The 26,674-nt window shown below is 38.6% G+C and overlaps 1 protein-coding gene across 2 annotated transcripts in view; it reads left to right on the top strand.

Moving 5' to 3' along the window:
- APC (APC regulator of WNT signaling pathway) overlaps nt 1-26,674 on the top strand; it is a 241,039-nt gene that overhangs the window by 29,863 nt on the left and 184,502 nt on the right. The window contains exon 2 of one of the 2 annotated variants that reach the window (XM_074328601.1): nt 3,664-3,798. In XM_074328601.1, coding sequence (XP_074184702.1) covers nt 3,664-3,798 — 135 coding nt within the window. Of the gene's footprint in view, nt 1-3,663; nt 3,799-26,674 lie in introns of those variants that run through there. The other variant, XM_019727779.2, reaches the window with a different exon arrangement.

Here is a 26,674-nt window from a genome sequence, read left to right as displayed (position 1 = left end):
CACCACATCTCCTTGTTAACCTGGAAGTCTGCCTCCAGTTCACTCATTATCATCAGGAAAAATTACGTTAAAAACCACACACAATAAAACAGGGTTTGTTTGTTTGTTTCTAATAGTGGGAATGTTGATGCTCATTTTTTTTCTTTTACATCACCTTTTCTATATTTTTCAAATTTCCACTGTGAACTGTTTTGCTTCCTATTTCAATAATAAAAATGTGGAAAATAACTAAACCTCTACTGAAAAAAAGCACAAAGGAAAAGCTTGATAAATTCGATCACATAACAATGTAAAATTTAAATAAGGTGAACAAAACCTCCATAAACAAAATAAAAAGACAAGTGACAGACTAAAGGAAAAAGTCTCACACATGTGAAATGAAAATTCATGGAAAAGATGAATAGGCAAATCATGTAAACAATTAACAGAAAAATAAAAACAAATGGCCAAAAACATAAAAAGAACCTCACTCGATTATAGAAATGCAAAACAAAATAAAGCTGATGTACCATTTTTATTTAGATTTGCTAAGTGAAACAAGTGTGTAAAACTTAGCAATTGATTAAGGTGTAGGAACAGATATTACACTGTTCTTGAGAATATAAATTTGAGTAACTCTTTTTGGAGAAATTTGGCAAACTGATCAAAATTTTAAATATATTTCTAAAAATCCCTTGAAAAATATACCAACTGAATAAGGATATGAACTAAGATAGTTATTGTGTAAGGTTGTCCATAACAGCCAAAAAAAAAGAGGGGGAAACAACCTAAAGGACCATCAAAAGGATGTTGGTTAAGTAAATTATAGTGCATAGATATAATCAAATACCATATAATAGTTTAAAACAAACACGAAGTGATGTCATATTCTAATATAGAAAATTCTCCAAGATATATTATAAACTGAAAAATCACCATGCAGGACAGGGTGAACAGAATAATGATCCTTTTCATGTAAATAAAAAAAATATTTTGTAACTATCAGTGCTTATATATTCATGGAAAATTCCTTTGGGGAGTAAACACAATTGTTAAAGAAATTCTCTACAGTTTGAATATTCTAACCAAGTCCATGTTTAATGTTTATTGTTTAATATCAGCCATGATTATCTACTTGTGGAATTACAGGTAATTATATTTTCTTACAGAATTTTTGTTTTAAAAAGGAACATTGAGGGTGGCCAGTTAGCTCAGTTGGTTAGAGCGTGGTGCTGATAACATCAAGGTTGCCGGTTCGATCCCCGCATGGGCCACTGTGAGCTGCGCCCTCCATAAATGAATGAATGAATGAATGAATGAGCGTTGAGTTAACAAAAAAGCAATAATACGTAGAATTTTATAAAGTCCATTTATTCCTCTGATCATTGGTTCTTAAAGAATGTAATAAACATAACCCTGAGCTGTCCAGTGCAGCAGCCACTAACCACATGTGGCTCCTGAGGACTTGAAATTTGTCTAGTCCCAATTGTGGCGTGCTGTACGTGTATAGCACACAAGGGATTCTGAAGACATATTACAAAGAAAAGAATGTAAGTGATCTCTTAGTAGGTTTTTATATTTATTATATCTCGAAAACATATTTGGATATATTGGATAAATAAAATTAATTTTACCTATTTATTTCTTTTTTTAAATGTGGTTACTGAAAAATTGCAAAATTTTGAAAATTGCAAATGTCACTAGCATTATATTCATAATATTTATGTTGCACAGCACTGTTATGGATTCTCTCTCCATATGCTCAGGATGTTATTTGCAGTGTTAGGGTATTCACAGCCCTTGAGTCCATCCATATACCCCAAGTTCGGTACCCCACTTCCGTTATAGATTAGGCAAAACCAGCAGTGAACTGTGTATTTGGTCTGGTCCAGACTGAGTTAACATAAAGATGTATTTCCTGAGCTGCACGTGAGTGTGATGCTGTCAGTCTAGGTGCAGGGTCACTATTGACAATATTCCTCTGGAGCTGGTGTTTTTAGCTGATGAGTGGATATTTGATGACTTTTATCACAGATTCTTCATAGACGACCTAGGAAGGTAGTCTCAATTAGAGTAGTGCCTCTACTGACTAATTTGTCACTGGAATAGCCAATATGTATTGAGCCTTCTGTCCACCAGGCACACTTTCAAGTTCTCCACATCTGTTACCTCACTTAATCCTCACAACAACGGTGTGAGGTAGGTACCGTGATTATCCCAGTGTCCAAATGAGGAAATGGAGAGTTGTGCCCACAGCGACTGAGCCTATAAATGCTTTGCTGACCCCAAAGCCCACATTCTAAATCTCAACCTTGTCTTTTAGGGACCCTGTGAATTGTAGACCTAACTAGGTTTTGCTTTTGGTAATGGCTATTCGGAAGCTTGGAGCAGAAGTATATAGTAAGTGTGGCAGGCAGTGTCCTCATTCATTCCTAGCTGTATTGTATATCTCTACATTTGTCGTCTTGATTCTCTTTTTTAAAACCCCCTAATTAAATCCCCTTTCCATACCTTACATATCCAGGTTAGTTGCCACACAGCCTTTCAGAAGAGGGGCATGTATGTCCCTCTGCAGATTCTCATAGCCTCGTCTGCCTCCCAGACCTTGGCTGCTTGCTCTGCCTTCGTCCCCACTGTGACACCGGCTCTGTGCAGACCTGTGCAGACTTCAGTCTGAGGCCTACACCTCATGTCTCCCCTCCTCTTACTATTTCTGAGCTTCATCGAAGTGCCAAAGGGACCAAGTGATACAACCAGGAAGAGAAGGGGAATTAACTGTCTGTAAGGTGACCTTTAACTAATGGGCGACCGGAGATGGGAGGAAAACAGCAGATAAATATTCTCTCTGTTCTATGTCCAACGGATTATTCCAGGAACAGATATTTTGAACAGACTCTCCAGAAACATCCTATGTTCTCAATCCCCTGTATATCTTCAAATCGTGTGAAGTAGCCCGCTTGGTGTTTGTTGAAATACCCAGTACCAGTCGGTGGTTGGGCAGACCTTGTCCTGGTCAGTTCCAGGACAAGGTGGGTCATTTCAGCTGAAGACAATTCTCCAGAAAAGGGGGCAGCTGGGAGCCATTAGCAGCCGACACTCCCTGCAGCTGGGGAAAGGGTGCTCTGACCTGTGATGGAGTAGGCCAACAAAATAATGCCTATCGCGGGAGATGAAAACAAGTGTTTCATTTTGGACATGGTACGTTTGAAACCAATTTGAGATATGAAGGGTCAAGTAAGCAGTTGGAAAGTCTATAACTCAGAGAAGGGGTCTGAATTTGACCTACAAATTTGGTAGTGGTCAGTACATAGATGGTATTTTAAAAATCATATGACTATATACTGATACAGAAGGAGCTCTAGAATATACAGTAAAGTAAAAAAGCAAGCTGCAGAATAGTGTTTATGATACTGCCTTTTGTGTAAAAAAGAGGAAAAATAAGAATACATACACACATATACACATCCATATACATACATTTGAATTTACAAAAGGAAACAGTGAAAGAATATACAAGGAACTAATAAAAGTACTTCCTTGGAGGATAACGGCATAGGCGTGGATGGGGACAGGAGTAGGCATGAGACTTCTTAAAGTATTTTTATATCATTTCAGTTTTTAAGTTATTGCCTATTGTAAAAATAGGTACAATTTAATTTAATTGTATTTATTATTATTTTTAAGGAAGTCATGTGGAGAGTTCAGATCGTCTGTGGAGAAAGGAAAAAAGAAGAGGGCCGAGAACCAATGCCTAGAGAAGATCAATCTTTAGAGTTTGGTAGTGGAGGAAGGACGAACAAGAAAAGCAAGAAGCAGCAGGTAAGAGGAGAAGAGCAGGGATAAGTGGTGTTGGGATTCCATTCATGGAAGCAGTGGTATGTGAAACCACTGCAAACTTGATTTAGCCACGATGGGAGTATTTACATGGTGAAAAAAGGCAAATGGTACAAATCAGGGCTTTCCCCAACTAAGAGCCAGTTTGCCAGTATACCACTGCATGGAGTCAGAAAAAGGAAAGTTCTGAGAAGTGGGGAAGGTATCCAACAGTACTAAGCACCACCGAGACAAGGAGAGAAAAATATCTATCATTTGTAGAGTTATCAACACGGAGATCATTGGTGATTCAACAAGAGCAGTGTTGTGCAGGAGACCCTGCTCGCTGCGCCATTTGTCATGCAGGGCGGCCTGCGGGGTCTCTGCTTCCGCTCCCCACATAAGAACATAGGACAGGGTGAGGCCAAAAAGGAACACCCACAGAGCCATAGATAGGGGAGTCATACCACTATAGTCTCGCTGACAGCTGGGTTGGAGACACAGGAAGCAGGAGACACATGATCTGCAACCCTCACTCCGCCGCTTGCTAGCTCAGCCACCATCTTCTTGCCAGCCCCCATTTTCTGCTAGCGTAGCCATGGCAGTTATATTAGTGCCCTATGGCTCACTGGTTACAGCTGACAGCCAACTAGCCACAGCTGATGGCCATCCAATCACAGTTGATGGCTATTTACTACGTGAGGCCAAGAGCCTGGAAACTGCACTCCTGGCTCTGTCCCCACAAGCAGTTTCAGTGGAGAGGTGGGCGTGGAAGCCTCACCTGGAAAGAAGAGTGAGTGATAGGTGAGAAAGTGAAGACACAATATAGAGACCTTCCTTCCAATACATTTTGCTGTGAAGGAGAGGAATGAAATCCAGAAGTTGCTGATTTGGGATCAAGGGAGAGGAATGTGTTTCAAGATGAGTAATATTAAAAACCAATGTGTCCACAGATAAGATTATCCAGGAGGGAGAGAGAAAGAGAGAGAGTGAAGGAGGAGGAGAGAGACAGAGAGAGAGATTGAAGAGAGAAGGAAATGGCTAGAACATTGTCCTTGAGATAGCACCCAGAGCACACATAGAGGGATTCTCATTTCCTAGGAAGGACACTTCTTCCATTAGAGGAAGAAGTTTATGAATCTCCAAACAGCATTTGTGACGAGGAGATGCCCGGGTACACAAGGCCCTGGAATCTCCCTGCCTGTGAAAGTTCATTACCAACACTTTGACATTGTTCTTAAGACACACTGTACACATATGCCTTTTTCAAAGACATGTAACCAATTTGTAAATAAATTTCTAGGTGTCCTCAATATCTCAAAGCAAGCTGGAGTACATACCTAAAAACACAGGACTCGCTCCATGAAAGTAAGGGAACCTGCTGAAGTGTGTAAATATTCTAGGCAAATAAGTTCTAAAAAAAAAAGGTTACAGGTAATTATGTGTCAGGATTTCACTGTCTGCCACTTCCAGATTATACTTGAGTTAGAGTGCTAATGTTTGATTAATGCTTTCCTGCTTTTAGTAGGTCACCTAAAAGGACAGCTTCTATTGAACAGGTGGTACATTAAATTGAAACATAACAGGAAGAGAAGAAAAGTGCTCCAGTGAGTGCTTTGAATGAGGGAGAAAGGCCTTTAGAAGATGGAAGTGATGATTACCTTGATTGTTTTGAAAAAGAAAGGGCTTATCTTTCACTCAGAAGGAGACACTCCAGCCTTGGTCACAGATTTCCACCATCTTCCAATTACTTTGTGGCTATGGAGACCAATGTCTTTGATGAATCACACTTGAATAGGGTCCTTGGTGTGCTAACTGGCTGTTCCTCGAGTTATGTTAGTGGAAAGAACAAAGCCTTTGAATAAAATGCCTCGTACCCTCCCTGTGATGAATAATAATTATCAATTATATTATTATCATTATTATTATTATTATTACTACTACTACTACTACTTAGTCCTTCATGTCTGAAAATTCTGCTGTTCTTCTGTTATTACCTAAATGTGTGAGCATGGCATGAGACTTACCTTCCTTTCCAGCTAGCTCTCACAGCTGTATTGTCCAGTGGTTAATAGCTGTCACTGTTGCATGAAGGATGAGTTCCTATTGGCAACTCTGTTGGATTTTAAGATATTTCTATTCCAATGAAGAGCTCTGTCTGTAAACATGATATAGAGATCAATGTCTGTTGTAACTGCATCTGACCAATTGGCAATTTTTTGTATTTCCGGTGGTGTTTAAGGGCATCTTCAAAGTTTCAAACTCGTGTTTGGGACTCAGTCACCTTGTTTTCCTTAGCATTATATTGTTAGGGAAGATTTCTTTCACCCTGTTTGGAAGGGCGTTGTAGGACAAGCTCCTTGGAAACAAAACCTGAAATGGGGATTCTTGTGTAAACAATGTATTGACAACGTGAGAGTGTACTCTCAGGAGAAACCCGTAAGAGAGAGGAAAGCAGGGAGGGGAGCTAGTTCGGAAAAGGCGCGCTTTCAGGGGAACTCTAGCCTCAGCTTGAATAAGCTCCACTCTGGAGCAAGAGTTGTACCAGTTGTTCTGCCTGGAGGCAAGGAGCTGGACTTTGATACCCACCCCCTATCAGTCAGTTAGTGGCCACAGGCCACTCGCCTGTGCAGGGGTCAGAACCTCCCTGACTTCTCAGGACAAGGGGTCTCTCATGGGCTAAGGGCAGGTGCCCAAAGGAAGGGGCAGCTGTGAGCGGCTATTCGCAGTCAACACCCACAGCGAATGTGATGGGGGGAGGTGGGTAGGAACTCCAGCCTAGAAAAAGAGGATCTGGGTAGGACATCAATAGCATCTGCCTCAGAGGACAAATGCCAGTGGTGATTCCAATCCTAAACCATCATCCAGGAGCAGATCCAGCAGAGAATGCAAGCTTCCTTAAGCCCTGCCCTTTGGATCACTGCTGGCAGTCCTTGAATGTTGTCATTGGACTTCTCAGTGACGAAAATAGAACTGCCAAGTGGTACCAACTTATCTGAGAACTAGAATTACAGAGATGTTCAGCCCACAAGCTTATTGTTTCTGTTCCCCTATTTAATGGTTGTTAAATATTTTTTTAGGGTATGTCAGGTAGAAAATCACATGTCAAAGGCACAATTCTTATTCTAGAAATGCTTACATTTCACAACGTGTGATGCCATTAGGAATTGTCCATATAAAATGATACGGATGACATCATTATGAGTCTAGCTGTTTCTTTTAGAAGTCAAGTCTCACAGGGCAAAGCTGTGGTTTGGATGAGTAATAAGAAAAAAGGCATAGGGCAATTTGCTAGGTACATGATGTTATATTGTTAGGAGAAAAATAAGTACATTGTATGCTCTGTTGTCAGTGACCAAAGATGACTTCAGTTACCCACCCTCAGAGGTTAGCAGATGAGCTTCTCATAAATAAGCAAATAACACAAATCAATACCTGGGACTGTAGCATGTTAATTACGGTGAGACTCCTTGCAGATTTCAATGCTTTTATTCTGCTACTGAAAATGCTTTCTCCTGGCATGAACTCCGTGATCTGAAAGGTGATTATAATAGTGCTCCATGCTAAGGTTTCTTGTTCACGATCAATGCTTCTGGCCAGATAGGACTAGCATACTGAGTGGGACATAGAGCCTGAGCTCAGGAACCTTGGCCACCTGTATGGTTGCTGAGTGGTGGAATTTCCTGGCAGAAGAACCCTGGAGCAAGAGTGCTGAGGTGAACTCAGGGTTGAGGAAAGCAACTGTTTTGTCTTGTGACTACTAAAAAGACTTCTCTGCATGAGACATGAACAAGGTGGGTCCCATAGAGAATAAATGGTGAGAAAAGGGACTGGGTGCCTAAAGATATGATAGAAGTTATCCCATGAAAGCATCTGGGGGGCAAGAATTGGGTCACTTATTTTCCTTGAAACTCCCACACACCCACTTCTGCACAAAGAGGGAACATGGCTAACTAAACTGGAAGCTCCTTGGCATATTTGATTTTTCCATTGTCTTCCAAATGCTTAGTAAGAGCTTACTATGTACATGTTTAACTAATGAATATTGTGTTATTACTGATGTTTTACAGGCCAATTAGTTTTCACTTATTCAAATTTAAACAGAAGGTATTAACTGGGCACCTGTGTGAAAGGATAGCTTTTTGAGAAATGCTATATTTATAAATCACCTCAAGAAGCCTTTAGGTTTCTCAATTCCCACCTCTTTAATTAAATAATTCAGTGAGAAAATCTTGTTTCCTGGCTTCTTTACAGCCCCAAATTTCCCAGGACATTTTTGTTGTTGTTGTTTTTGGTTTTTTCCCTGTAGGTAATGTAGCAGCTCTCTGAGTGCTAACCTACTACTCTTTCCATGTCACTGAAAATACCATCACCATTATGCTATAGCATCACCATTATATATGTGTGTGTGTGTGTGTGTGTGTGTGTGTGTGTATGTAGGTATATATATATATATATATATATATATATATATATATATACATACACACAGCATTATATATATGCTATAAATGCTGTAGCTCAGGATTAAGCATAAGAATCTCCTGGGGATCTTATTAAAATACAGATTTCTAAAAACACCCTAGATTATCAGTTATCAGTCAGGGGAGGGGAAATCTACTGTTTCCATGGCATCCTGGTGGGGACAGTAAATATTTGCTGAACGATAGTTTAATCACTCACAAGGTACTTCAGAAACTTTGTACTTTGAAAAGCATTAGAGTCTCTTGAATCATCCAGGGAAGGTGAATGTAAGGTCAACTTTTTATTTAATTAGTTATTCAACAACTATTTATGAGTGGCTACCAAATTCCAGATACACAGGTAATTTTGTCATTGTTTATCTGCAAAGAGTCCAGTCCAGGGGCAGATAAGTACTTAGATAATTACAAGGCAATGTACCAGTTACTATACAACAAAAGGAAGAGAAGAATTATCTTAGAAAATCTAAAAGAGCCCTGAAAAACAAAATTTAATGCTCTCTGTGAGCCAGCAATGATAAAAAAAAAAATCCTTAGAATATGGGAGACATATATAGAATCAGATTGTAAGATGAAATGAAGCCCCAGAGTACTCTCTGGTGAAGACTGTTGCAAATGATGGAAGCGTCTCCTGGAATATTCCAGGCCCACAGATGTAGACATGAGGGCAAGAAGAGACCTGGGATACCATCAGCTTATCAACCAGCAAAAGTCTCAGAGTTGACTTTCATTGGCCCAGACAGAACCATACATCCATCCGTGAACCACTCCTGTGACACTAACTGGCCCAATATGGGTTATAGTCTTGCTCCTGAAGGGAGAGGTGTTCTGAACAAATAGTGTAGGAGGTGGTTTCCCAAGGGAAAATCAAGGTGCTGGCCAAAAACAAAACAAAACAAACAAACAGATGTCCTCCATGCTGGAATACTATACAGCTGAAATAAAGAGAGTTAGCTAACATGGAAATACCTTCAAGATACATTGTTGGGTAAAGTAAGGAAGTTGCAGAATATTTTTTATGTGAGATTTATGTGAATAAATTTTATATTTCTCTATGTACATTTGTTTATCTAAAAGCATAGAACTGTTGTAGTATACATATCAAAGTACTAAAAATAGTCAGTGGTTAACCTGGAGAGGAGACTGGGATCTGGGGGTGTGATGTAATAGAAAGAGACTTAGACTTTTTCTATACATTTGAGGCTAGTTGATTTTCTCCTCTTATTAGAAATTCCAAGACAATAGGGACTTTGCCTCTTTTGCTCACTACTGTGTCTCTAGAGTTTTGACGAGCAGCTGGCCAACAGATATATGAGTAGGTACTTACTAAATGTTTATGCAAAAACTCAATGAAGAGCATGCCCATAGGAATGAAGGTGTGAAAGGCCGTGGATGGACCTATTAGGAAACTTCAGATAGTTTGGCAGGACCAGAGTGCTTGATACAAGAGAATGAGTAGCAGAAGATGAATCTGAAAGGTAGGCAGGAGGCTGTTCATATGCTATGCAAGGGAACTGCCTTTCTCACCGGGTAGCACAAACACCAGACAGGGGAGAGACATGATGGGCTTTGCATTTTAGAACGGTTACTTGTGCAACCATTTGAAGGATGGAATGGAAGAAAACAAGATGGAGAACTAAATGCCAGTCAAAAAACTCTGTTGTCAGTGCCCAAGTGAGAAATGATGAATTCCGAAATAAGGGAGGGACAGTAGGGATAAGGAGAAGAGGATGGTTTTGAAAGATACGCAGGCCTTGTTGACCTATAGATTGTCAGGAGGATGGGGAGAGGGAGGGGTCTAAAATGACTCCCAGGTATCTAGTTGGCAACTATGGGGACGATGGTACTATTTACCTGGAGAGGGGAAAAGAAGTTTGTGGGTGAGAAAGATTATGAGCTCATCTTCAGATATGTGGATTTTGAGGGTACTGTGGAGCATCTAGGTAAACATGTCCAACAGAAAATGTGGGGTCTGTACTAAGATCTCACTTAGGGAGAGGTTTCTGCTCAGGGAGAACTTTCAATATTTTATTAAACATTTTTATTTTTATTAAATGTATTGGGGTGACATTGGTGAATGACATTATGTAAGTATCAACAGCATAATTTTATAATACATTATTTGTGTATTGCATTGTGTGCTCACCACCCAAAGTCTAATCTGTCTCCATCGCCCTGTATTGACCTCCTTTTACTGTCTTCGTCCTCCCCCGATCCCCTGTCCCCTCTGGTAAGCACTCTTCTGTTGTCTGTGTCTATGAGTTGGTTTATTTGTTTTGTTTGTTTGCAGGTTTGTGGCTTTCTCTTTTATAGCCCACATATGAATGAAATCAGGTAATTCTTATCCTTTTCCATCTGACTTATTTTGCTTAGTGTGATATTCTCAGGATCCATCCATGTTGTTGCAAATGGCAGTATTTTATCCTTTCTTATGGTTGAGTAGCATCCTATTGTATATATAAAACACATCTTCTTTATCCAATCTTTTATCGAAAGACACTTTGGTTATTTCCATGTCTTGGCCACTGTGAAAAATGCTGCAGTGAACAGAGGGGTACATATATCCCTATGAATAAATGTTTTCAAATTTTTTGAGTAGATACCCAGAAAAGGGATTCCGGGGTCATATGAAAACACTATTCTTAATTTTTTGAGGAACCTCCATACTGTTTTCCACAGTGGCTGCACCAGTTTACATTCCCACCAGTAGTGTATGAGGGTTTTCTTTCCTCCACAGCCTCTCCAACACTTGTTATTTCTTGTCTTATTGATAGAAGCCATTCTAACAGGTGTGAGGTGGTAGCTCATTGTGGTTTTGATTTGATTTGCATTTCCCTAATAGCTAGTAAAGTTGTGCATTGTTTCATATATCTGTTGGCCATTTGTATGTCTTCTTGAGAAAAGTATCTGTTCAGGTACTCTGCCCATTTTTTTAATAGGATTGTTTGGGTTTTTTTGTTGTTGAGTTGTATGAATTCTTTATATATTTTGGATATTAACCCCTTATCAGAGGTATCATTTTCAAATATCTTCTCTCATTTGTCATTAAACGTTTTTAAAAGGAACCAATCCTCAGACAACGGTATTTATTCACTTCAAGGAGGGACAGCCCAGCAGAGATGGTTTTCTCCTGGGGCCTACAATTTCAACTCACCCAGGTCTCTCTAATAAATGTTATTTTCTGCTTCCAGAATAACATCAATTGCATAATTTGTTATAAGGAAAGAGACTGAAAAAATATGTCCTTGGAGAGTTAAAAACAGAAGATAGATACATAGCTTTTTGCGTTAGGACTTGGGAGTTATTCTTCGGTTTTCAGAACAGTGACTCTCGGTGTAGTGGAGCTGTTACGTGAAGATGCTAAGATGCAAAGGAAAATTCCAAAACATGTGGCAGAGTGTTTGCTGGAAAACGACTTGGTTAAAACCTGACAATCTTATCAGCATCCTGGGTGTTGATGAATACTAATGAAGCTATGGATGACACCGACTGGCAGCTGTATTTTGAATGAGGGGTAGCTGTCTGCTCATGGAAAGAGTTCAGTTAGCTGTGAGGTTTCTAACCTGTAACCATTTCTGGCTAGTGCCACGAGATTTATTTGTCTGTTGTATGGAAAACGGGTGATCAGGAATAGCTCTTCATTTTATGGACATGGAAAGAAAACACACAAATCAACACAGATTATATTAATTTTTAATTTTGCAAATAGATTCTGAACCAACATCAAATCTAGATTAATGTATCCATAAGGTTCAAGCCATTTCTATTTAATCATGTCACATGGGCCTACAGAGTCACAACCTGTTAACCAGTAGATTGCTTCCTAGATCTAGTTCTAGGAATGCATATCAAACTAAGTATATTTAATGGAATTTTTTTCAATTAACCAGCCTTGTAATCAAAGTATTCTGAATGAATGTCTTACCTTCAGGCACCTGTTTGTTTGAATTTAAAATGCACAATTATAATTAAAGTTGAATGAAAGATTAAAAAATAAAGTACACAGAGAGGTGTTTGGGACACAGGTTGCCTTCAATTTAAAGGGATGATCTGGCAAAGGACGGCTGGGGGAGAGAGCAGGGAACGCACAGACCCCTCAACTCAGGTTCCCATCTGGCCAGAGCCTCAGCTCTCAGTTCTGATATCCAGAGCACCCCTTTCTTCCACTTGCTTGTACGACATTCTCTTTCATCCATTACAAGGTTCCACGTTTGCAGTAGTGATTAATAGTAAGAATCGGGATGAATAGCCATACACTTTGATGCCAATGACATTCTGATTCCCCTGGGAACCAAGCACTGCACCTGGCACTTCAGTGCAGAGAGCGAAGGAGTACAAAAGAGCCTTTCACCCGGATTCTTTTCCCCACTCTGAAAAGGTGGAGCCAGGATGAGAAGAACTTTCCTCTCCCACAACAAAAGCTGAAAACTTAAACCCACCTTGTGCCCAACCACCAGCCTTTCTGGAAAACCTTCCCCTCTTTGTCTCTTTGTATTTCACAGCTGTTGGAACTGGATTGTTCAAAGAAGTACCTGACCTTGTTTGTTAGATGAGAAACAGAAAATGCTGACCCTGAGTTCTTTTATTTGCTCCTGCTGCTAACCTAGCAGTACCGCAGAATCTCAGACACTTCAGCAGCGTTAGTCAGGCTTGGGGGGGGGAGAGTAATGAATGCATAAAACTCCTTGACAAGAGCCTTCTCTTCTCTCTGGAGGGAGGGAAGCCATTAGGAAGGAGTAAGCAAAAAAAGAAATAATGTGTAGGCATGCTGAGGACAAAGGCCGTTTTAGCCAATGTTGTTTGACCTGCTGGGACTTTTTCTACTCAGAATGGTTTTTCTGCTTTGTTGAGTTGTCTACGTCTTGCCATTAATTTTGTCAGATGAAGAAAGTGAGCATATGAGGACAGAACCCATATTTCATTCATCTCCAGGTTTTACCACAAAACCTAGATTTAGAGAGGCAGCGATGATGGGGAGGGCATCTTTTGCAAATTCGAAAGGTATGCAGCTTTTACTTTCAATTTGCAGAAGAGAAACTTAGGTTTGGAGATGTTACGAGATTGGTTAGTCAATAGCAGTGTCTCGTTTGGGTACGTTTGTAGATAAGCAACAGAATACAACTCTGGCATATTTAACCAAAAAGGAGGGATATTGGGATATAGAGAGAATGGGAATCTGAAAACCCAAATCACAAAAGGACAGGAGTTAGGACAGACGCAAAGATACGGTAGCAGGGACTATTCAACCATCTCCCTTAGGAGTCACCTCACTCCAACATTTTTTCCCATCCCTGCCACCCCTTTGCTCAAGATGGCCAAAGGAGAGTATATTAGATCGGCCAAGCTCAGTTTCATATGTCCACCACTTGGAGAGGGTGAACAAGGCGCAATCTCTAAGACTTAGAATCTCATCAAGTCTACATACAGTGGGGAAAGGTTATTCCCCCAAAGGAAAATGGAGTGCTGTTAGGAAGAGGGAATGGGTTCTGAGTGGTTATAAAATTCCTGTGTCCACCCCAGACAGCAAGGTTCAAGCTTATGAACATTGGTTACCTAAGTATGCACTCTTTCTTTCACTAGGCCAGCATGGTATAAGCAGTGTTCTCAGCCAGTGGTGATTTTGTCATCCTATGCCCAGAGACATTTGGCAATGTCTGAAGACATCTTTGGTTGTTACAACTGGAAAGAAGTGCTGTTGGCATATAGTGGACAGCAGCCAGAGATGATGCTAAAAATCCTGCAGAGCACAGGACAAGCCTCCACAAAAAGAACTAGCCCAAAATGCCAATAGTGCCACGTTTGAGAAACTCTGGTATAAAGACAGGAAATTGAGATAATGCACTGTGGATTTAAGAAAATTAAATGATTCAGTTTAGTGAAAGTACAGATTACATATAGAAAAGTGGAAGGGGAAAAATACTTTAAAAAGTAGCTTTAGACCAGAGTTTGTGGGGTCTAGAATGGCAGGCTAAGTTGTTTAGGCTGTATTTAATAGGATTGGGTGCTTCTGAGCCCAAATTTACAAGGTTGGATAATTAAATTTGTGAACTCATCCTAGAAAAAGTGCTACATACCTCATTGCTGAATATCACTATGGTCACCTTCGAAGTGCTCCCCTTGGGAAGCTATGCACTGATGCCAGCACCTAGTCCATCCTTCAAAGCAATCTTGGAACTCTTTTTCTGGAATGGCCAGCAAAGCTGTCATCATATTACCTTTGATGTCCTGAATGTCATCAAAATGTCTTCCTTTCAATATTTCCTTGATCTTCGAGTAAAGAAAGAAGTCATTGGGGGCCAGATCAGGCAAGTAGGGAGGGTGTCCAATACAGTTATTTGTTTACTGGCTAAAAACTCCCTCTCAGACAGTGCTGTGTGAGCTGGTGCATTGTTGTGATGCAAGAGTCATGAAGTGTTGGCGACAAGTTCAGGTCATCTAACTTTTTCACGCAGCCGTTTCAGCATTTCCAAATAGTAAACTTGGTTAACTGTTTGTCCAGTTGGTATAAATTCATAATGAATAATCCCTCTGATATCAAAAAATGTTAGCAACATCGTTGCAACAAGTTCACGAACTTAATTGTCAGACCTCATATATCTTAATTGTCTGGGTCTGGCCAATCTCTCTATTTATTCTGAAGTTTATCTCTGGAAGACCTTTGGAGCACAAGATTGAATGACGTGAAACTGTCACTGACAATGCCCACATACAGTGTACCCCATCCTGGGCAAAATCTCGAGTCCGTCCCACATCTCTTGGGTTTATGATATTGGAAAAGTCATTGCTTTTTGGAGTAGAATCTCCTGCTAAAGAGATTCATTCACATTTTTTTCACCTCTGAAAGCAGCATGTACTTACAATCAGTAGTATGTCCTAGTTTAATTGGTAACCCTTCTTTCTTTCTTAGGTATATATAAAAGAAATGGCACTTGCAATCAATGGCACTTCACATTCAATGAAATACGATATATTTATTTTCCTCTCATTTGTCATTGATTAAATTTTATTCACACTCATTTAAAAGAACTGGCTGTTGGCATCGTATATGGGTATTAGTGTTGAACTCTGGCAGAATGCTAAGAACCATACAGAATCGTGATGGAACTGGCCCCTGTCTGTCATCATTATTTTATAATTAGAAATACAGCGCTTATGTTGAACAGAAGAGGTTTTGTAACTATGCAACCATCTCCCCAGTGGGAACATCCAGGGCCTGCCCCCAGTGAAATGTTTCGTCTGTGTTTCAAAGCTTTTAAAGAGTGTGTGAAAGAAACATTCATTCAGGTTGAATTGCCTTGGCATATGCTTTCTGGCTGTTCTTATTTTATACAGACTTCCTTGGTCCATCATTAGATAATTTTATTTGTACAAAGGAAATAGAGTAAAATTTCTTTCTACATCCTTTCTCTATTTCTCATCTTTAGCCTCTAACAGGACTTCCTTTCCTTTTCAATCACCATGCATCAGTAAGATTAATATGTAATAAAATCTACCCTCCTTCAATGTTAGCAGCCTAAGAAACAAAGGCGTTAAGTAAGACTAAAGAAGTACAGGAGATGAATAGCGGTGAAGCTTATGCAACTGTGAATTTCCAGGAAATATTTATGAGCTGATTTAAATACTAATGAACTGGTAGTCTGACAACAGCAAGAAGACTGAAATACAGGGGCGCAAAGTCTCAGCTGGGCCGTGGGTTGTCTTGTATACACAAGCTGTACAGTAGAGTAGCCACATTTTAAGCCTCCTGCTAAAACAGACATGTCAAAATGGTAAGTGAGAAATTGATATTTTCCTACTGATTTCAATTTTTTATTTTTACCGTAATACTTAACAATCCATTTGACCCCATGTTGAAAAGGTATCTAGGGCCTGACTGTAAAAACCACTTCACCCAAACCTTTTATCTAAATGACTACTGTATTAGGAAAGACTCTTTCAATTTCCTTTTCTGTCCCCTTTAAGAATCCACCAAATTGCCTCTCCTTGCAAGTTCCTATGCAGCAGCATGAATGGTGTCTCTAGAGTGTAGTAAGAGGTCATTTATCTGAAAATGTCTCCTGTCCCAGCCGGACTGCGGAAAATACTTCAGTTGCCTTTGGGTTAGAAAAGATAAAAACACTTGCTATTATAATAAAACAATTTTAACTTCCAAAGAGCTTTTTACATATATTGCCTTGGGCCTGACAATCTGCTGACTTGATCCAAAATAAACAACTGGCTTTTGCATTTCTAAATCATATTTCAAAGTTCCACATGCAGAATACTGTTAGAGCTTATTCACCAGGGATTTTTTTTTTTTTTGGGGGGGGGCTGTGGGTAAGGGCATTGTTTCTAACACGAAGATACTAAGTAAGGCAAGGAGAAAAATGGGAAGAACAACCCAGAGAGTATCTGGAAAACTACTCATCTTTAAAATTGGAGAGCTATATATCCCAAAAGTTAGACAGCAGAGCATCAGGTCACATGATCTAGATAGAAGACTTGCACACAATGTGTTGCCCCAGGGATATGGCAGCTGGCCAGCCCAGGATAGAATGAGGCAAGTGAGACACTCACCTCTGGTGCAAAATATAAGGCAGCATCAAGAATGTCAGTAATCAAGATAAATATTTTTTTTATGCAACATTTTTAAAAATCAAAATTAATGCCAAAAAAACCCCTGTAATGAACAAAATCACACAATTTTAAATAAAAACAGGATCCAACCATGTCTTGCCAAGCCATATTAGAGCCTGAACCAAAAGGAAAAATGTGCATACTTACATATATCTTTTTTTTTTTTTTTCAATGTTTGTGTTTTTTCCAGAAATACATTTTGAGTATATCACTGATCAGTTTGCTTTCATTAAATCCAGGCAAGTAAAATTATAAAAAATTATCTTTGGGAGTATAAGTCAAATGTTTAAGCTTAAAATTATGTTGCAAATTTTCATACACCTACTTTTCCATTTTTCAATATTTTTTCAACTCCATGAACATTATGGTCAGAGCTCTGCTGTGGTAGCATTGCACAGAGTTAGCCCAGAAGGCATGTTAAAAACATCAAAATGAGAGGCTGAGAAACCAACTTGAAGGCAATGTTAAGACCTCGGATGGGGTGTTCTGCATTTCTGTGATCTGTATTCCATTTCATGGGCAACATTTTTGGCCCACTGTATGAGGATGCTACAATGAACAGACAACCCATTGTTCATTACTTAACAATGGAGAGAATTTATTTTCATGTATAACAAGAAGTCCAAAGGAAGGGTGGCTGTAAGTAAAGTGGTTAATTTGACATCTCAGTGACACAAACCAGGATCCAGATTCTTTTCATCGATCATCCTGTTCTGCCAAACACAGCAGTTGGCTTCATCTTTGGCTGGCTCCTCTCACAGGTAGACAATGGCAGTCTCGGTTCTTGAGTCCCATGAAATATTGACAATGCCTCACAAAAGGGAAGAAGAGGGATATTTTCCCCTTCTGATCTCATTTCAAGAGAAAGGAAAACTTTCTTAGAAGTCTTCCAACAGACCTTTCCTGTGTCGCACTGGCCAGAACAAGATCACATGCCACTATTGAGACCAGTCTGTGAGAAGGAGAATGGGTTGATAGTGACAGGTTGGGTTAACCAAGATAGACCATAAATCACATCAGGGACAGACAGTTACCCAAGCAGTTAGGGCTTTGTAGCAAGGGAGATGGAGGAAATAGCTGTCAGCTGAACAGCCAGTAGTGTCTGCTACAAATGCCAATTGTGGATATTCAGACAGTAGGTAGAAAACATACCACTAATCTTTGTACCACGCTTATCATTCACCAGGAATGGCCATGGTGTCATGTAAGACAAACTGCAAAAATCTTCAATGAAAATATAGTTAGATCCATACTGCCCAGCTGGCAGCAGGAGAAATTCCAAGTAGATCATCGAATTAAATGAAAACTTTACTATTATTAAATGAACATATTGGAGAATTCTATTAGAATCTTGGAGTAGGAGAAGCCTAATTATGACTCAAAATCAAGAAGCCATAAAGGGGAAAATTTTTTAACATGGAATGAAACACCAGAAGCAAAGCCAAAAGTTAATTGATTAACTGTGTGGGGAGGATAGGCTGGGTTGTAACTGACATCATAGACAATAAGCTAATCTCCCTATTGTATAAGAGCTCCTAGAAATTAATAAGAAAAAAGCCATTAACATATAGAATAATGTAGATGATAGGCAAAGGATATACATACCCAGTTTACAGGAAAAACCCCACAAATGTCTCTTAAACAAAAAGTGGTTCAATTTTACCATATTCATATTAAGAAAACTGAAAATTACAACTATCCTAAGATACCATTTTTCAGATGATTGGCAAAAGTTTGCTAACACACTCCATTGTCAAGGTTGTAGGGAAAGAGTCACTCTCATAAAGAACCAGAGAGAATATAAATTGGTATAACTCCAGTGGAGGGGAATTTGACAGTACATGTTAAATGCCTATACCCTTTCATCCAGTAATTCTGTTTCTGAGAATACATGGATGTAGTCTACGGATTCTACATTCTACAGATCTATTTGATTACATGCAAGAATGTTTTTCAGGGCTAATGTTTATAATAACTGGCACATATACATACAAGTAAGCCTCACTGGTTAGTTCATGGCTGGTATCTGTTCTAAAAAGATGATGTCCATGACGTACTTGAATTTGAAAATTTTAAATATTTCCCCTTCAGGTATCTAACAGTCTATCTTTTGTAAAAAAATATATATATATACACATATATATACACACACACACACACACCACACACACATATATATATAGGAGACAATCCAAATAGCCAATAAGAGTTGACTCGTTAAATAAATTATGGTGATCCATCCAGTGGACTAATATGCCGCTGTACAAAAGAATGAGTGAAATGGATATAGTGAAATGGAAAGATCTCCAAAACTTAAGATTTAGTTTAAAAAAATAGAAAAGTACCTGTCGCTGTGTATAATACTCTAACTTTTGTATAAAAAGAAAGGAAAAATAAATATCATTAATAAATCAAAAATAAGCATTGTTATATTTGCTTATAAAAACACAAAGAAACTGAAGGAAACATAAGAAAATGATAACAGTGGTTACCTATATTGGAAGGATGGTGAACTAAAAGGATGGAAGACAAGAATAAGAGAAAAAATGTTCACTATATATCATTTATTTTTCTTTTGATTTTGAACTACGTTAATGTATTTATTCAAAAGTTTAAATGTAATTTATTAAAAATCTACAATGGATTACTGTTGCCTACATTTGGGTTCCAAATCTTTAACTTGGCATTTAAGACAAATCACAATTTAGCTCAAATCAACCTTTCCATGTCTGATTCCTACTATTTTCTCCCCAACTCTACCCCTCACCGTACACACACACACACACACACACACACACACACACACACACACACAGAGTCATCCCTAGAATCTCTCCCTAATGATAATCACTGTTAACAGTTTTCACTTCAGAAAAAATCTATAATATGCATATGTCTACATTTATATATACCATTTTTCAAGAAAATTTATACACATGATCATGTTTTTCTTTATTACATATTTTAAAGAAGTTTCTGTATTTTTGTAAGAAAATTCTTTAATTTTCTTGTTTTTCCCTTCACCTTTTTCACCAGCTCCCTCCCATTTGCCAACTGTTAGTTTGTTCTCAGTATCTATGAGTTTCTTTTTTGTTTGTTCATTTATGCTGTTCCACATATAAATGAGATCATATGGTACTTGTCTTTCTCTGTATGACTTATTTCACTTATCATAATACCCTCTAGGTCCATCCATATTATTGCAAATGGTAGGATTTCATTCTTTTTTATGGTCGAGTAATATTCCATTATATATATGTACCACTTCTTTATCCAATCATCTATCGATGGGCGCTTAAGTTGCTTCCATATCTTGACTATTGTAAAAAGTACTGCAGTGAACATAGGGCTGCATACGTGTATCTTTTCGATTTAGTGTTTTGGATTTCTTCAGATAAATACCCAGAAGTGAATTGCTGGGTCATAAAGTACGTCTATTTTTAACATTTTGAGGAACCTGTTTTCCATAGTGGCTGCACAATTTTCAATCCTACCCACAGTGCACAAGGGTTCCGTTTTCTCCACATCCTCACCAACACTTGTTTGTTGATTTATTGATGATGGCCATTCTGACAGGTGGGAAGTGATATCTCTTTGTGGTTTTAATTTTCATTTCTCTGATGATTAGTGACAATAGGCATCTTTTCATACGTCTATTGGCCATCTGTATGTTCTCTTTGGAGAAATGTCTGTTCGGGTCCTCTGCCCATTTTTTAATAGGGTTGTTTGGGAGGGGGGGTTGTTGTTTGCTTTTTTTGTTGTTTTTTTGGTGTTGAGTTCTATGAGTTCTTTATAAATTTTAGATATCAACCCACATTGGATGTATAATTGGCAAATACCTTCTCCTATTCAGTAGGTTGTCTTTTCGTTTTGTTGATGGTTCCTTTGGCTGTGCAAAAAACTTCTTAGTTTGATGTAGTCCCATTGGTTTATTTTTTCTTTGTTTTTCTTGCCCGAAGAAATATGTCAGAAAAATATATTACTAAAAGCAATGTCAGAGAGTTTACTGCCTGTATTTTCTTCTAGGAGTTTTATGGTGTCAGGTCTTACATTTAAATATTTAATCCATTTTGAGTTTATTCTTGTATATGGTATAAGAAGGTGGTCCCATTTCATTTTTTTGCATGTACCTGTCCAGTTTTCCCAACACCATTTTTTGAATAGACTGTCTTTACCCCATTGTATATTCTTGCCTCCTTTGTCATAGATTGACCATATAGGTGTGATTTTATTTCTGGGCCCTCTAGTCTGTTCCATTGATCCGTGTGTCTGTTTTTATGCCAGTACCATGCTGTTTTGTCCAATATGGCCTTATAGTAGTTTGATATCAGGTCGTGTGGTATTTGTAGGTTTATTCTTATTTCTCAGGATTGCTGTGGCTATTCGGGGTCTTGTATGGTTCCACATAAATTTTAGGATTATTTGTACTAGTTCTGTGAAAAATGCCGTTGGTATTTTGATAGGGATTGCTTTGGGTAGTACAGACATTTGAACGATATTAAACTATATTAATTCTTCCTATCCGTGAGCATGGCATATCCTTCCATTTATTTGTATTTTCTTCAGTTTCTTTCTTCAATGTCTTATAATTTTCCAAGTACAAATCTTTTACCTCCTTGGTTAAATTTATTCCTAGGTAGTTTATCTTATTTTTTGATGAAATTGTAAATGGGACTGTTTTCTTAATATGTCTTTCTGATAGTTCATTATTGGTGTATAAAAATGCAACTGATTTCTGAATATTAATTTTGTGTCCTGCTACTTTTACTGAATTTATTTCTCAGTTCTAATATTTCTTGGTGGGATCTTTGGGGTTCTCTATATATAGTATTATGTCATCTACAAATAACGGCAGTTTGTCTTTTTCCTTTCCAATTTGGATGCCTTTTATTTCTTTTCCTTGTCAGATTGCTGTGGCTAAGACTTCCAATACTATGTTGAATAAAAGTGGTGAAAGTGGACATCCTTGTCTTGTTCCTGAGAAAATTCTGTAATTTTCATGGTTTTTTTCCATTTACTTATATATCTTGTAATTTTTATATATCAGTACATATGGCTTATTTAATGTTTGCATAATATTCTATCACATCGATACATCATAATTTAACTAATTTCCCTTGCTGGACATTTAGATTGTTTCTGTGATAGTTGGAACAAGCAGTGCTGCAGTACATATCTTGGCATACTTTTGCCATAATATCGAATTATAATTATTAGACACATGCTATGTGCATTTAAAAATTTGCTTGATATTGTCAAACTGCCTTCGAAAGGGTTTTATCATCTTCCACATTCAAAAAGTATATGAAAATACTTCTTTCCTCAATCTCTCACCAATATTGATTTTGAAATTTTTAAAAGTTGCCTTATAGGCAAAAAGTATTCTTTTTATACTTACTTTGCATTTCATTAATTATGAGAATGAACATGTTTTTATATGTATATAGGAAATTGTATTTCTTTTTCTATGAACTATCTATTTTAGTTTTATAGGGTCAAGTGAAACCGTCTTATCTATTATGAAGCCAGGATTTAGATCCACTTCCACATCTCACACACACACACACACACACACACACACACACACACAAATTCCTTTTATTTATTTTCTGTTACTCTTATGTATCTTTAAATGTTTAATCTTTAATCCATTCAGATTGGAGAGGAAGGTGATTTATCCTGAGAGATAACTTTATAACTTTATTTTTTCCCAAGTTTTCCAATAAAATTGCTGAGCAACTATATCTTCTTCATTGATTTGAATTACAAAATTCATTCTATACTAAATTCCGACAGGCAATAGGGCTTGTCTATTCTGTTTTATTCTTCTGAATATCTCTTTTCACCTAACACCACAGCATTTGAGTACTATTGCTTTATAGTATGTTTTTCATCTAATAGGGTGGTCCCCAACTCATAAGTCTTTTTTTTTTTTTCCTTTTCAAAACATTTTCAACTATTTCAGCACATTTAATCTTCCAGTACTTACAGGTTAATTTGAGGGAAATTGTATTTTTATAATACCAAGTCTTTCTGACTCTAACTCCAGTGTCACGTGAAACCACTAGGTAACTACTTAGTGAATCTCAGACTAGATTTTTGTGGACATTGGTTGTGTGAGCCATCTCAATCTATAGCGTAATTATACAATTCTCCCCTTTCTTGTGTGGACACATGAAAATTACAAGGGTATCAGGAAAACCAGGCCTAGAGCAAAAAAAATAAATAGTTTCTCCATATTCTTCAGGAATTTTTTAATAGAAAAATTAATCATTCACATCCTGTCCACAGTGAGAATAGAGCTCCAGCCACAATCAATACCACTGCTCATGTGTGCTGGAAGCTGCGTGAGTCTTGGGTGTAGAATTCCTGGCCGGTGGCCATAACCAATACAGGAATAAATGCCATTTAATTCCACCCAGCTGTTCCTGGGGCCTTCCATGGGCGGGTCTGCCAAGGGGTGTTTCATTCGATTCACAAGAAAAAAATGTGCCCCTCAATTGCTTGGCACAGAGCCAGGTTTGCTAGGACTTTCCAAACACACCACTATGGGGGAGCAGCCATGAAGGCTATTCACATCACCGACCAACCAGCCCAGAGTGTTCTGCTGGGGGCCCTCCCGGTTTGTTGCAGTGCTGTAAACTTGAACTTCATTTTGTACTGAAAAACCAGTGCTTTGTGTTAGTGTCAGATCTTTCTAACATGAGAGGTCAAGAGGACATCTTCACCTATTTAAATAAATGGGGCAGTGGAAATCATGAACTAGAAATTACGCTTTACATAGTATTCAAGGTAACATCAATCTGTGTACTGGAAGAGAATGTAATGTTCTTCATCCAAAAATAGAGGCGCTCTTTTGCTTGACAGTAGACTACCAAGTTGATGAGTTGTAGCTGTGTGTTTAGGCGCCAAAAAGGCAGTTTCAGGTTGTACAAAGAGTAGTCATTTCCCATTTCCCATCATATAATGCCAGTGTTACAGTTCAAAATTATCCTTCTTCCCTTAAAAAACAAATAAATGCAAGTGACTCTGTGTGGTTTGTTCCTTTGTTGTTGATCTGTTTTGCTTTGATACTTCCCAAGATTATGTAGAGGATTTAGAAATCATGCATCAGGTTCAAGGTTATACCAAGCGAGTGGCTAGTGTGGCCAAGGCCATGTGTCGTAGGAGGATTGGAAGGTTCGTTGGAACTGAAATATGGCTAAATGGGTTTGGGGCAGCCCCAAACCTAAGGCTCAGTGTGCTTTTACCTCTGGTATACAGAAGTGATATGGGAATAGAAGGAAAGAGAAAGAATCCTTACTGAGAACCCACTTGATACCAGCTGCATATTTGATCATAGTTAATCCCCACCAAACCCTACTTTGAGAACTAAGCCTCAGTATTTTCATGAGCTATATGCATTTTAACTCTTTTGTCAAACTCTTAACAGTTCTATGGAAAATCTGTAGGCTGGCCAACTCATGTTTTAGGAGAGGATACATATTTATTGAGCATCTACTATGTTTTAAACCTGTACTAAGACTGCTGTTGACAATTTCTAGCCCACCACGTTAGCTTTTCAGTATGTCAAATCCATAGTAATTTACATAATGTATTTTTTTAAATATTCAGTTAAAAATATATTGCATGATCTATAATACTTAGAGAAAGGAAAGTTGGGAATTTTTCCAAAGGAATTTTAAATACAGAGAATTCCTTCTGTAATCTAGGTGCTCCAATTAATAAGATTTTAGAATGTTATCAAACTGTACAGTGCAACACATCATAGGAGGAGAACTGCCTTGCAAGGAACATATTCCAAATGGCCAATAGCTAGTTGACAGAGAGTGGCTGACTTGGATTTGGTTGACTGGGCTCAGTATCCATTCAATCCCATTCTCTCTGCTTTCCTACAGCAGAGGCTGGAAAACTGAAACCTACATTTTCTAGACTCTTTTGATGCCAGAGTTCTGAATGCCACGTGGGCTCTGGAAACTGGATGCAGTTACATTTGATTTGGAGTATGGGAGTGAAGCAGAGCACATCTTCCTCTGACTATTTCTACTGGCAAACCAGGTCTTAGAGTGTCAAGAGGCAGGTGGTGGGTGGACTCAGATTTCCATTCTCCAGCTTGAAGGGGCTGCAAAGTCGGTTGTGTTCACTATGGCAGTGGATTGCTGGTCCCAAGATCCCCACTACAACAGGATGTTCTTAAATTCACTATTGCCAGTGGCTGCAGCTCCTCCCTACTCCCCCAGTCCTTCCAATGGTTTTAGAATAATCTCATGTCTTGTAGTAAATCTTTTCCACTTAAAATATCTAGCTTGGTTTTCTTTCCTTCACTCAACCGTAACTGATAAGGAACTCTTTAAAAATGTCCTGAGATCCTCTGAATTTAAATTTACACCCCTCGTAATGAAGTTCCAGCAAGAAGGAAATAAATAAAAGTTGAGTATACTTAAATCACTTCCTTATAAACAGTTTGGTTCTAAAATAATGAAAAGGCGTAATAATAATAGCTTACCTTTATTGTGCATTTACAGCCATTACTCCATTTTAATCTTTATAGAAACACCATTTTACAGAGGAGAAACCCAAGATTTAGAGAAGTTAAACTTTGGTTCAATGATGTTATAGTAGAATAATGCCCCCAATCCCTGTCGAAGATGTCCATATCCTAATCCCCAGAAACTATGAATATGTTACCTTATATGACAAAAGGGACTTTGCAGGTGTGATTAAATTAAGAATTTGAGATGGGGAGATTACCCTGGATTTTCTAGGTGGGTCTCATGTAATCATGGGTCTTGATAAGAGGGAGGCAGGAGGGCCAAAGAAGGAGAAGGAGACATGACAACTGAATCAGAGGTCAGAAAGGGAAAGAGATTTGAAAATTCCATGCTGCTGGCTTTAAAAATGGAGGATGGAGCCATGAGCCAAGGAGTTCAGGGGGCCTCTAGAAGCTGGTAAAACAAGAAAACACATTTTCCCCTAGAGCCTCCAAAAAGAATACAACCTTGCTGACCCATTTTAGACTTTTGACCTCTCGAAATGTAAAAGAATAAATTGTGTTGTTTTAAGCTACTAAATTTGTGGTAATTTGTTACACAGCAGCAACAGGAAACTAATAGAAGCATGTAATAAATGTTTATTGAGGTCCAACCATGTGGTGCTGGGATATACAGTTGTATCATAACTAAATGCCCACACTAATATTCCAGCTTGTGTTCTTGTCTGGAATTAAACAGAAGCAGGACCCAACCCCAGGCCTGTCCATCTTGTGAGCCAGTGCGCTTAGTACTGTACTGCTACCCTCACCATGCCAAGCTCAAAGCACATGACCAGCCTGTGCCCATTTTTACTCTAACAAAGGGATCTAATGAATCTTACTCCTAACTGGATGCTGATAAATGAACAGAAAGCATCTTTTCTCATTTGTAGGGACCTGGCAGATTCTCTTCCTTCTGAGGGCCGTTGTGGTATTTTCTGCAAAGAAGGTTTTTCCCCTCCAAGAACATTTCTAGACATTTGATTCTCAAGTCTTTCCCTGCATATGGGGTGCTTGTTAAAACATCCCACTTCCAGTGTTCTGATTCCACACGTCTGGGCGGGGCCTGAGGGCAGGCACTTTCACACCCCAGGTAATTCTGAGAGAGGCATACCAGAGACCTCATTTGAGAAATACTCTTTTATATAAAACTGTAGAAGAGCCCTTGCTTTCTGACTTCTCAGAGACATACTTCCAGAGTTCCAGTTACGTTAGTTCTAGCAAGGTTTGGAGCAGACGTTCTTTTCCTGACTGC

This window comes from Rhinolophus sinicus, linkage group LG03 (genome assembly GCF_036562045.2).
Source record: "Rhinolophus sinicus isolate RSC01 linkage group LG03, ASM3656204v1, whole genome shotgun sequence".
NCBI lineage: Eukaryota > Metazoa > Chordata > Mammalia > Chiroptera > Rhinolophidae > Rhinolophus > Rhinolophus sinicus.
The sequence above is the reverse complement of the archived record's forward strand: the minus strand, read 5'-3'. Positions and strand labels throughout refer to the sequence as shown.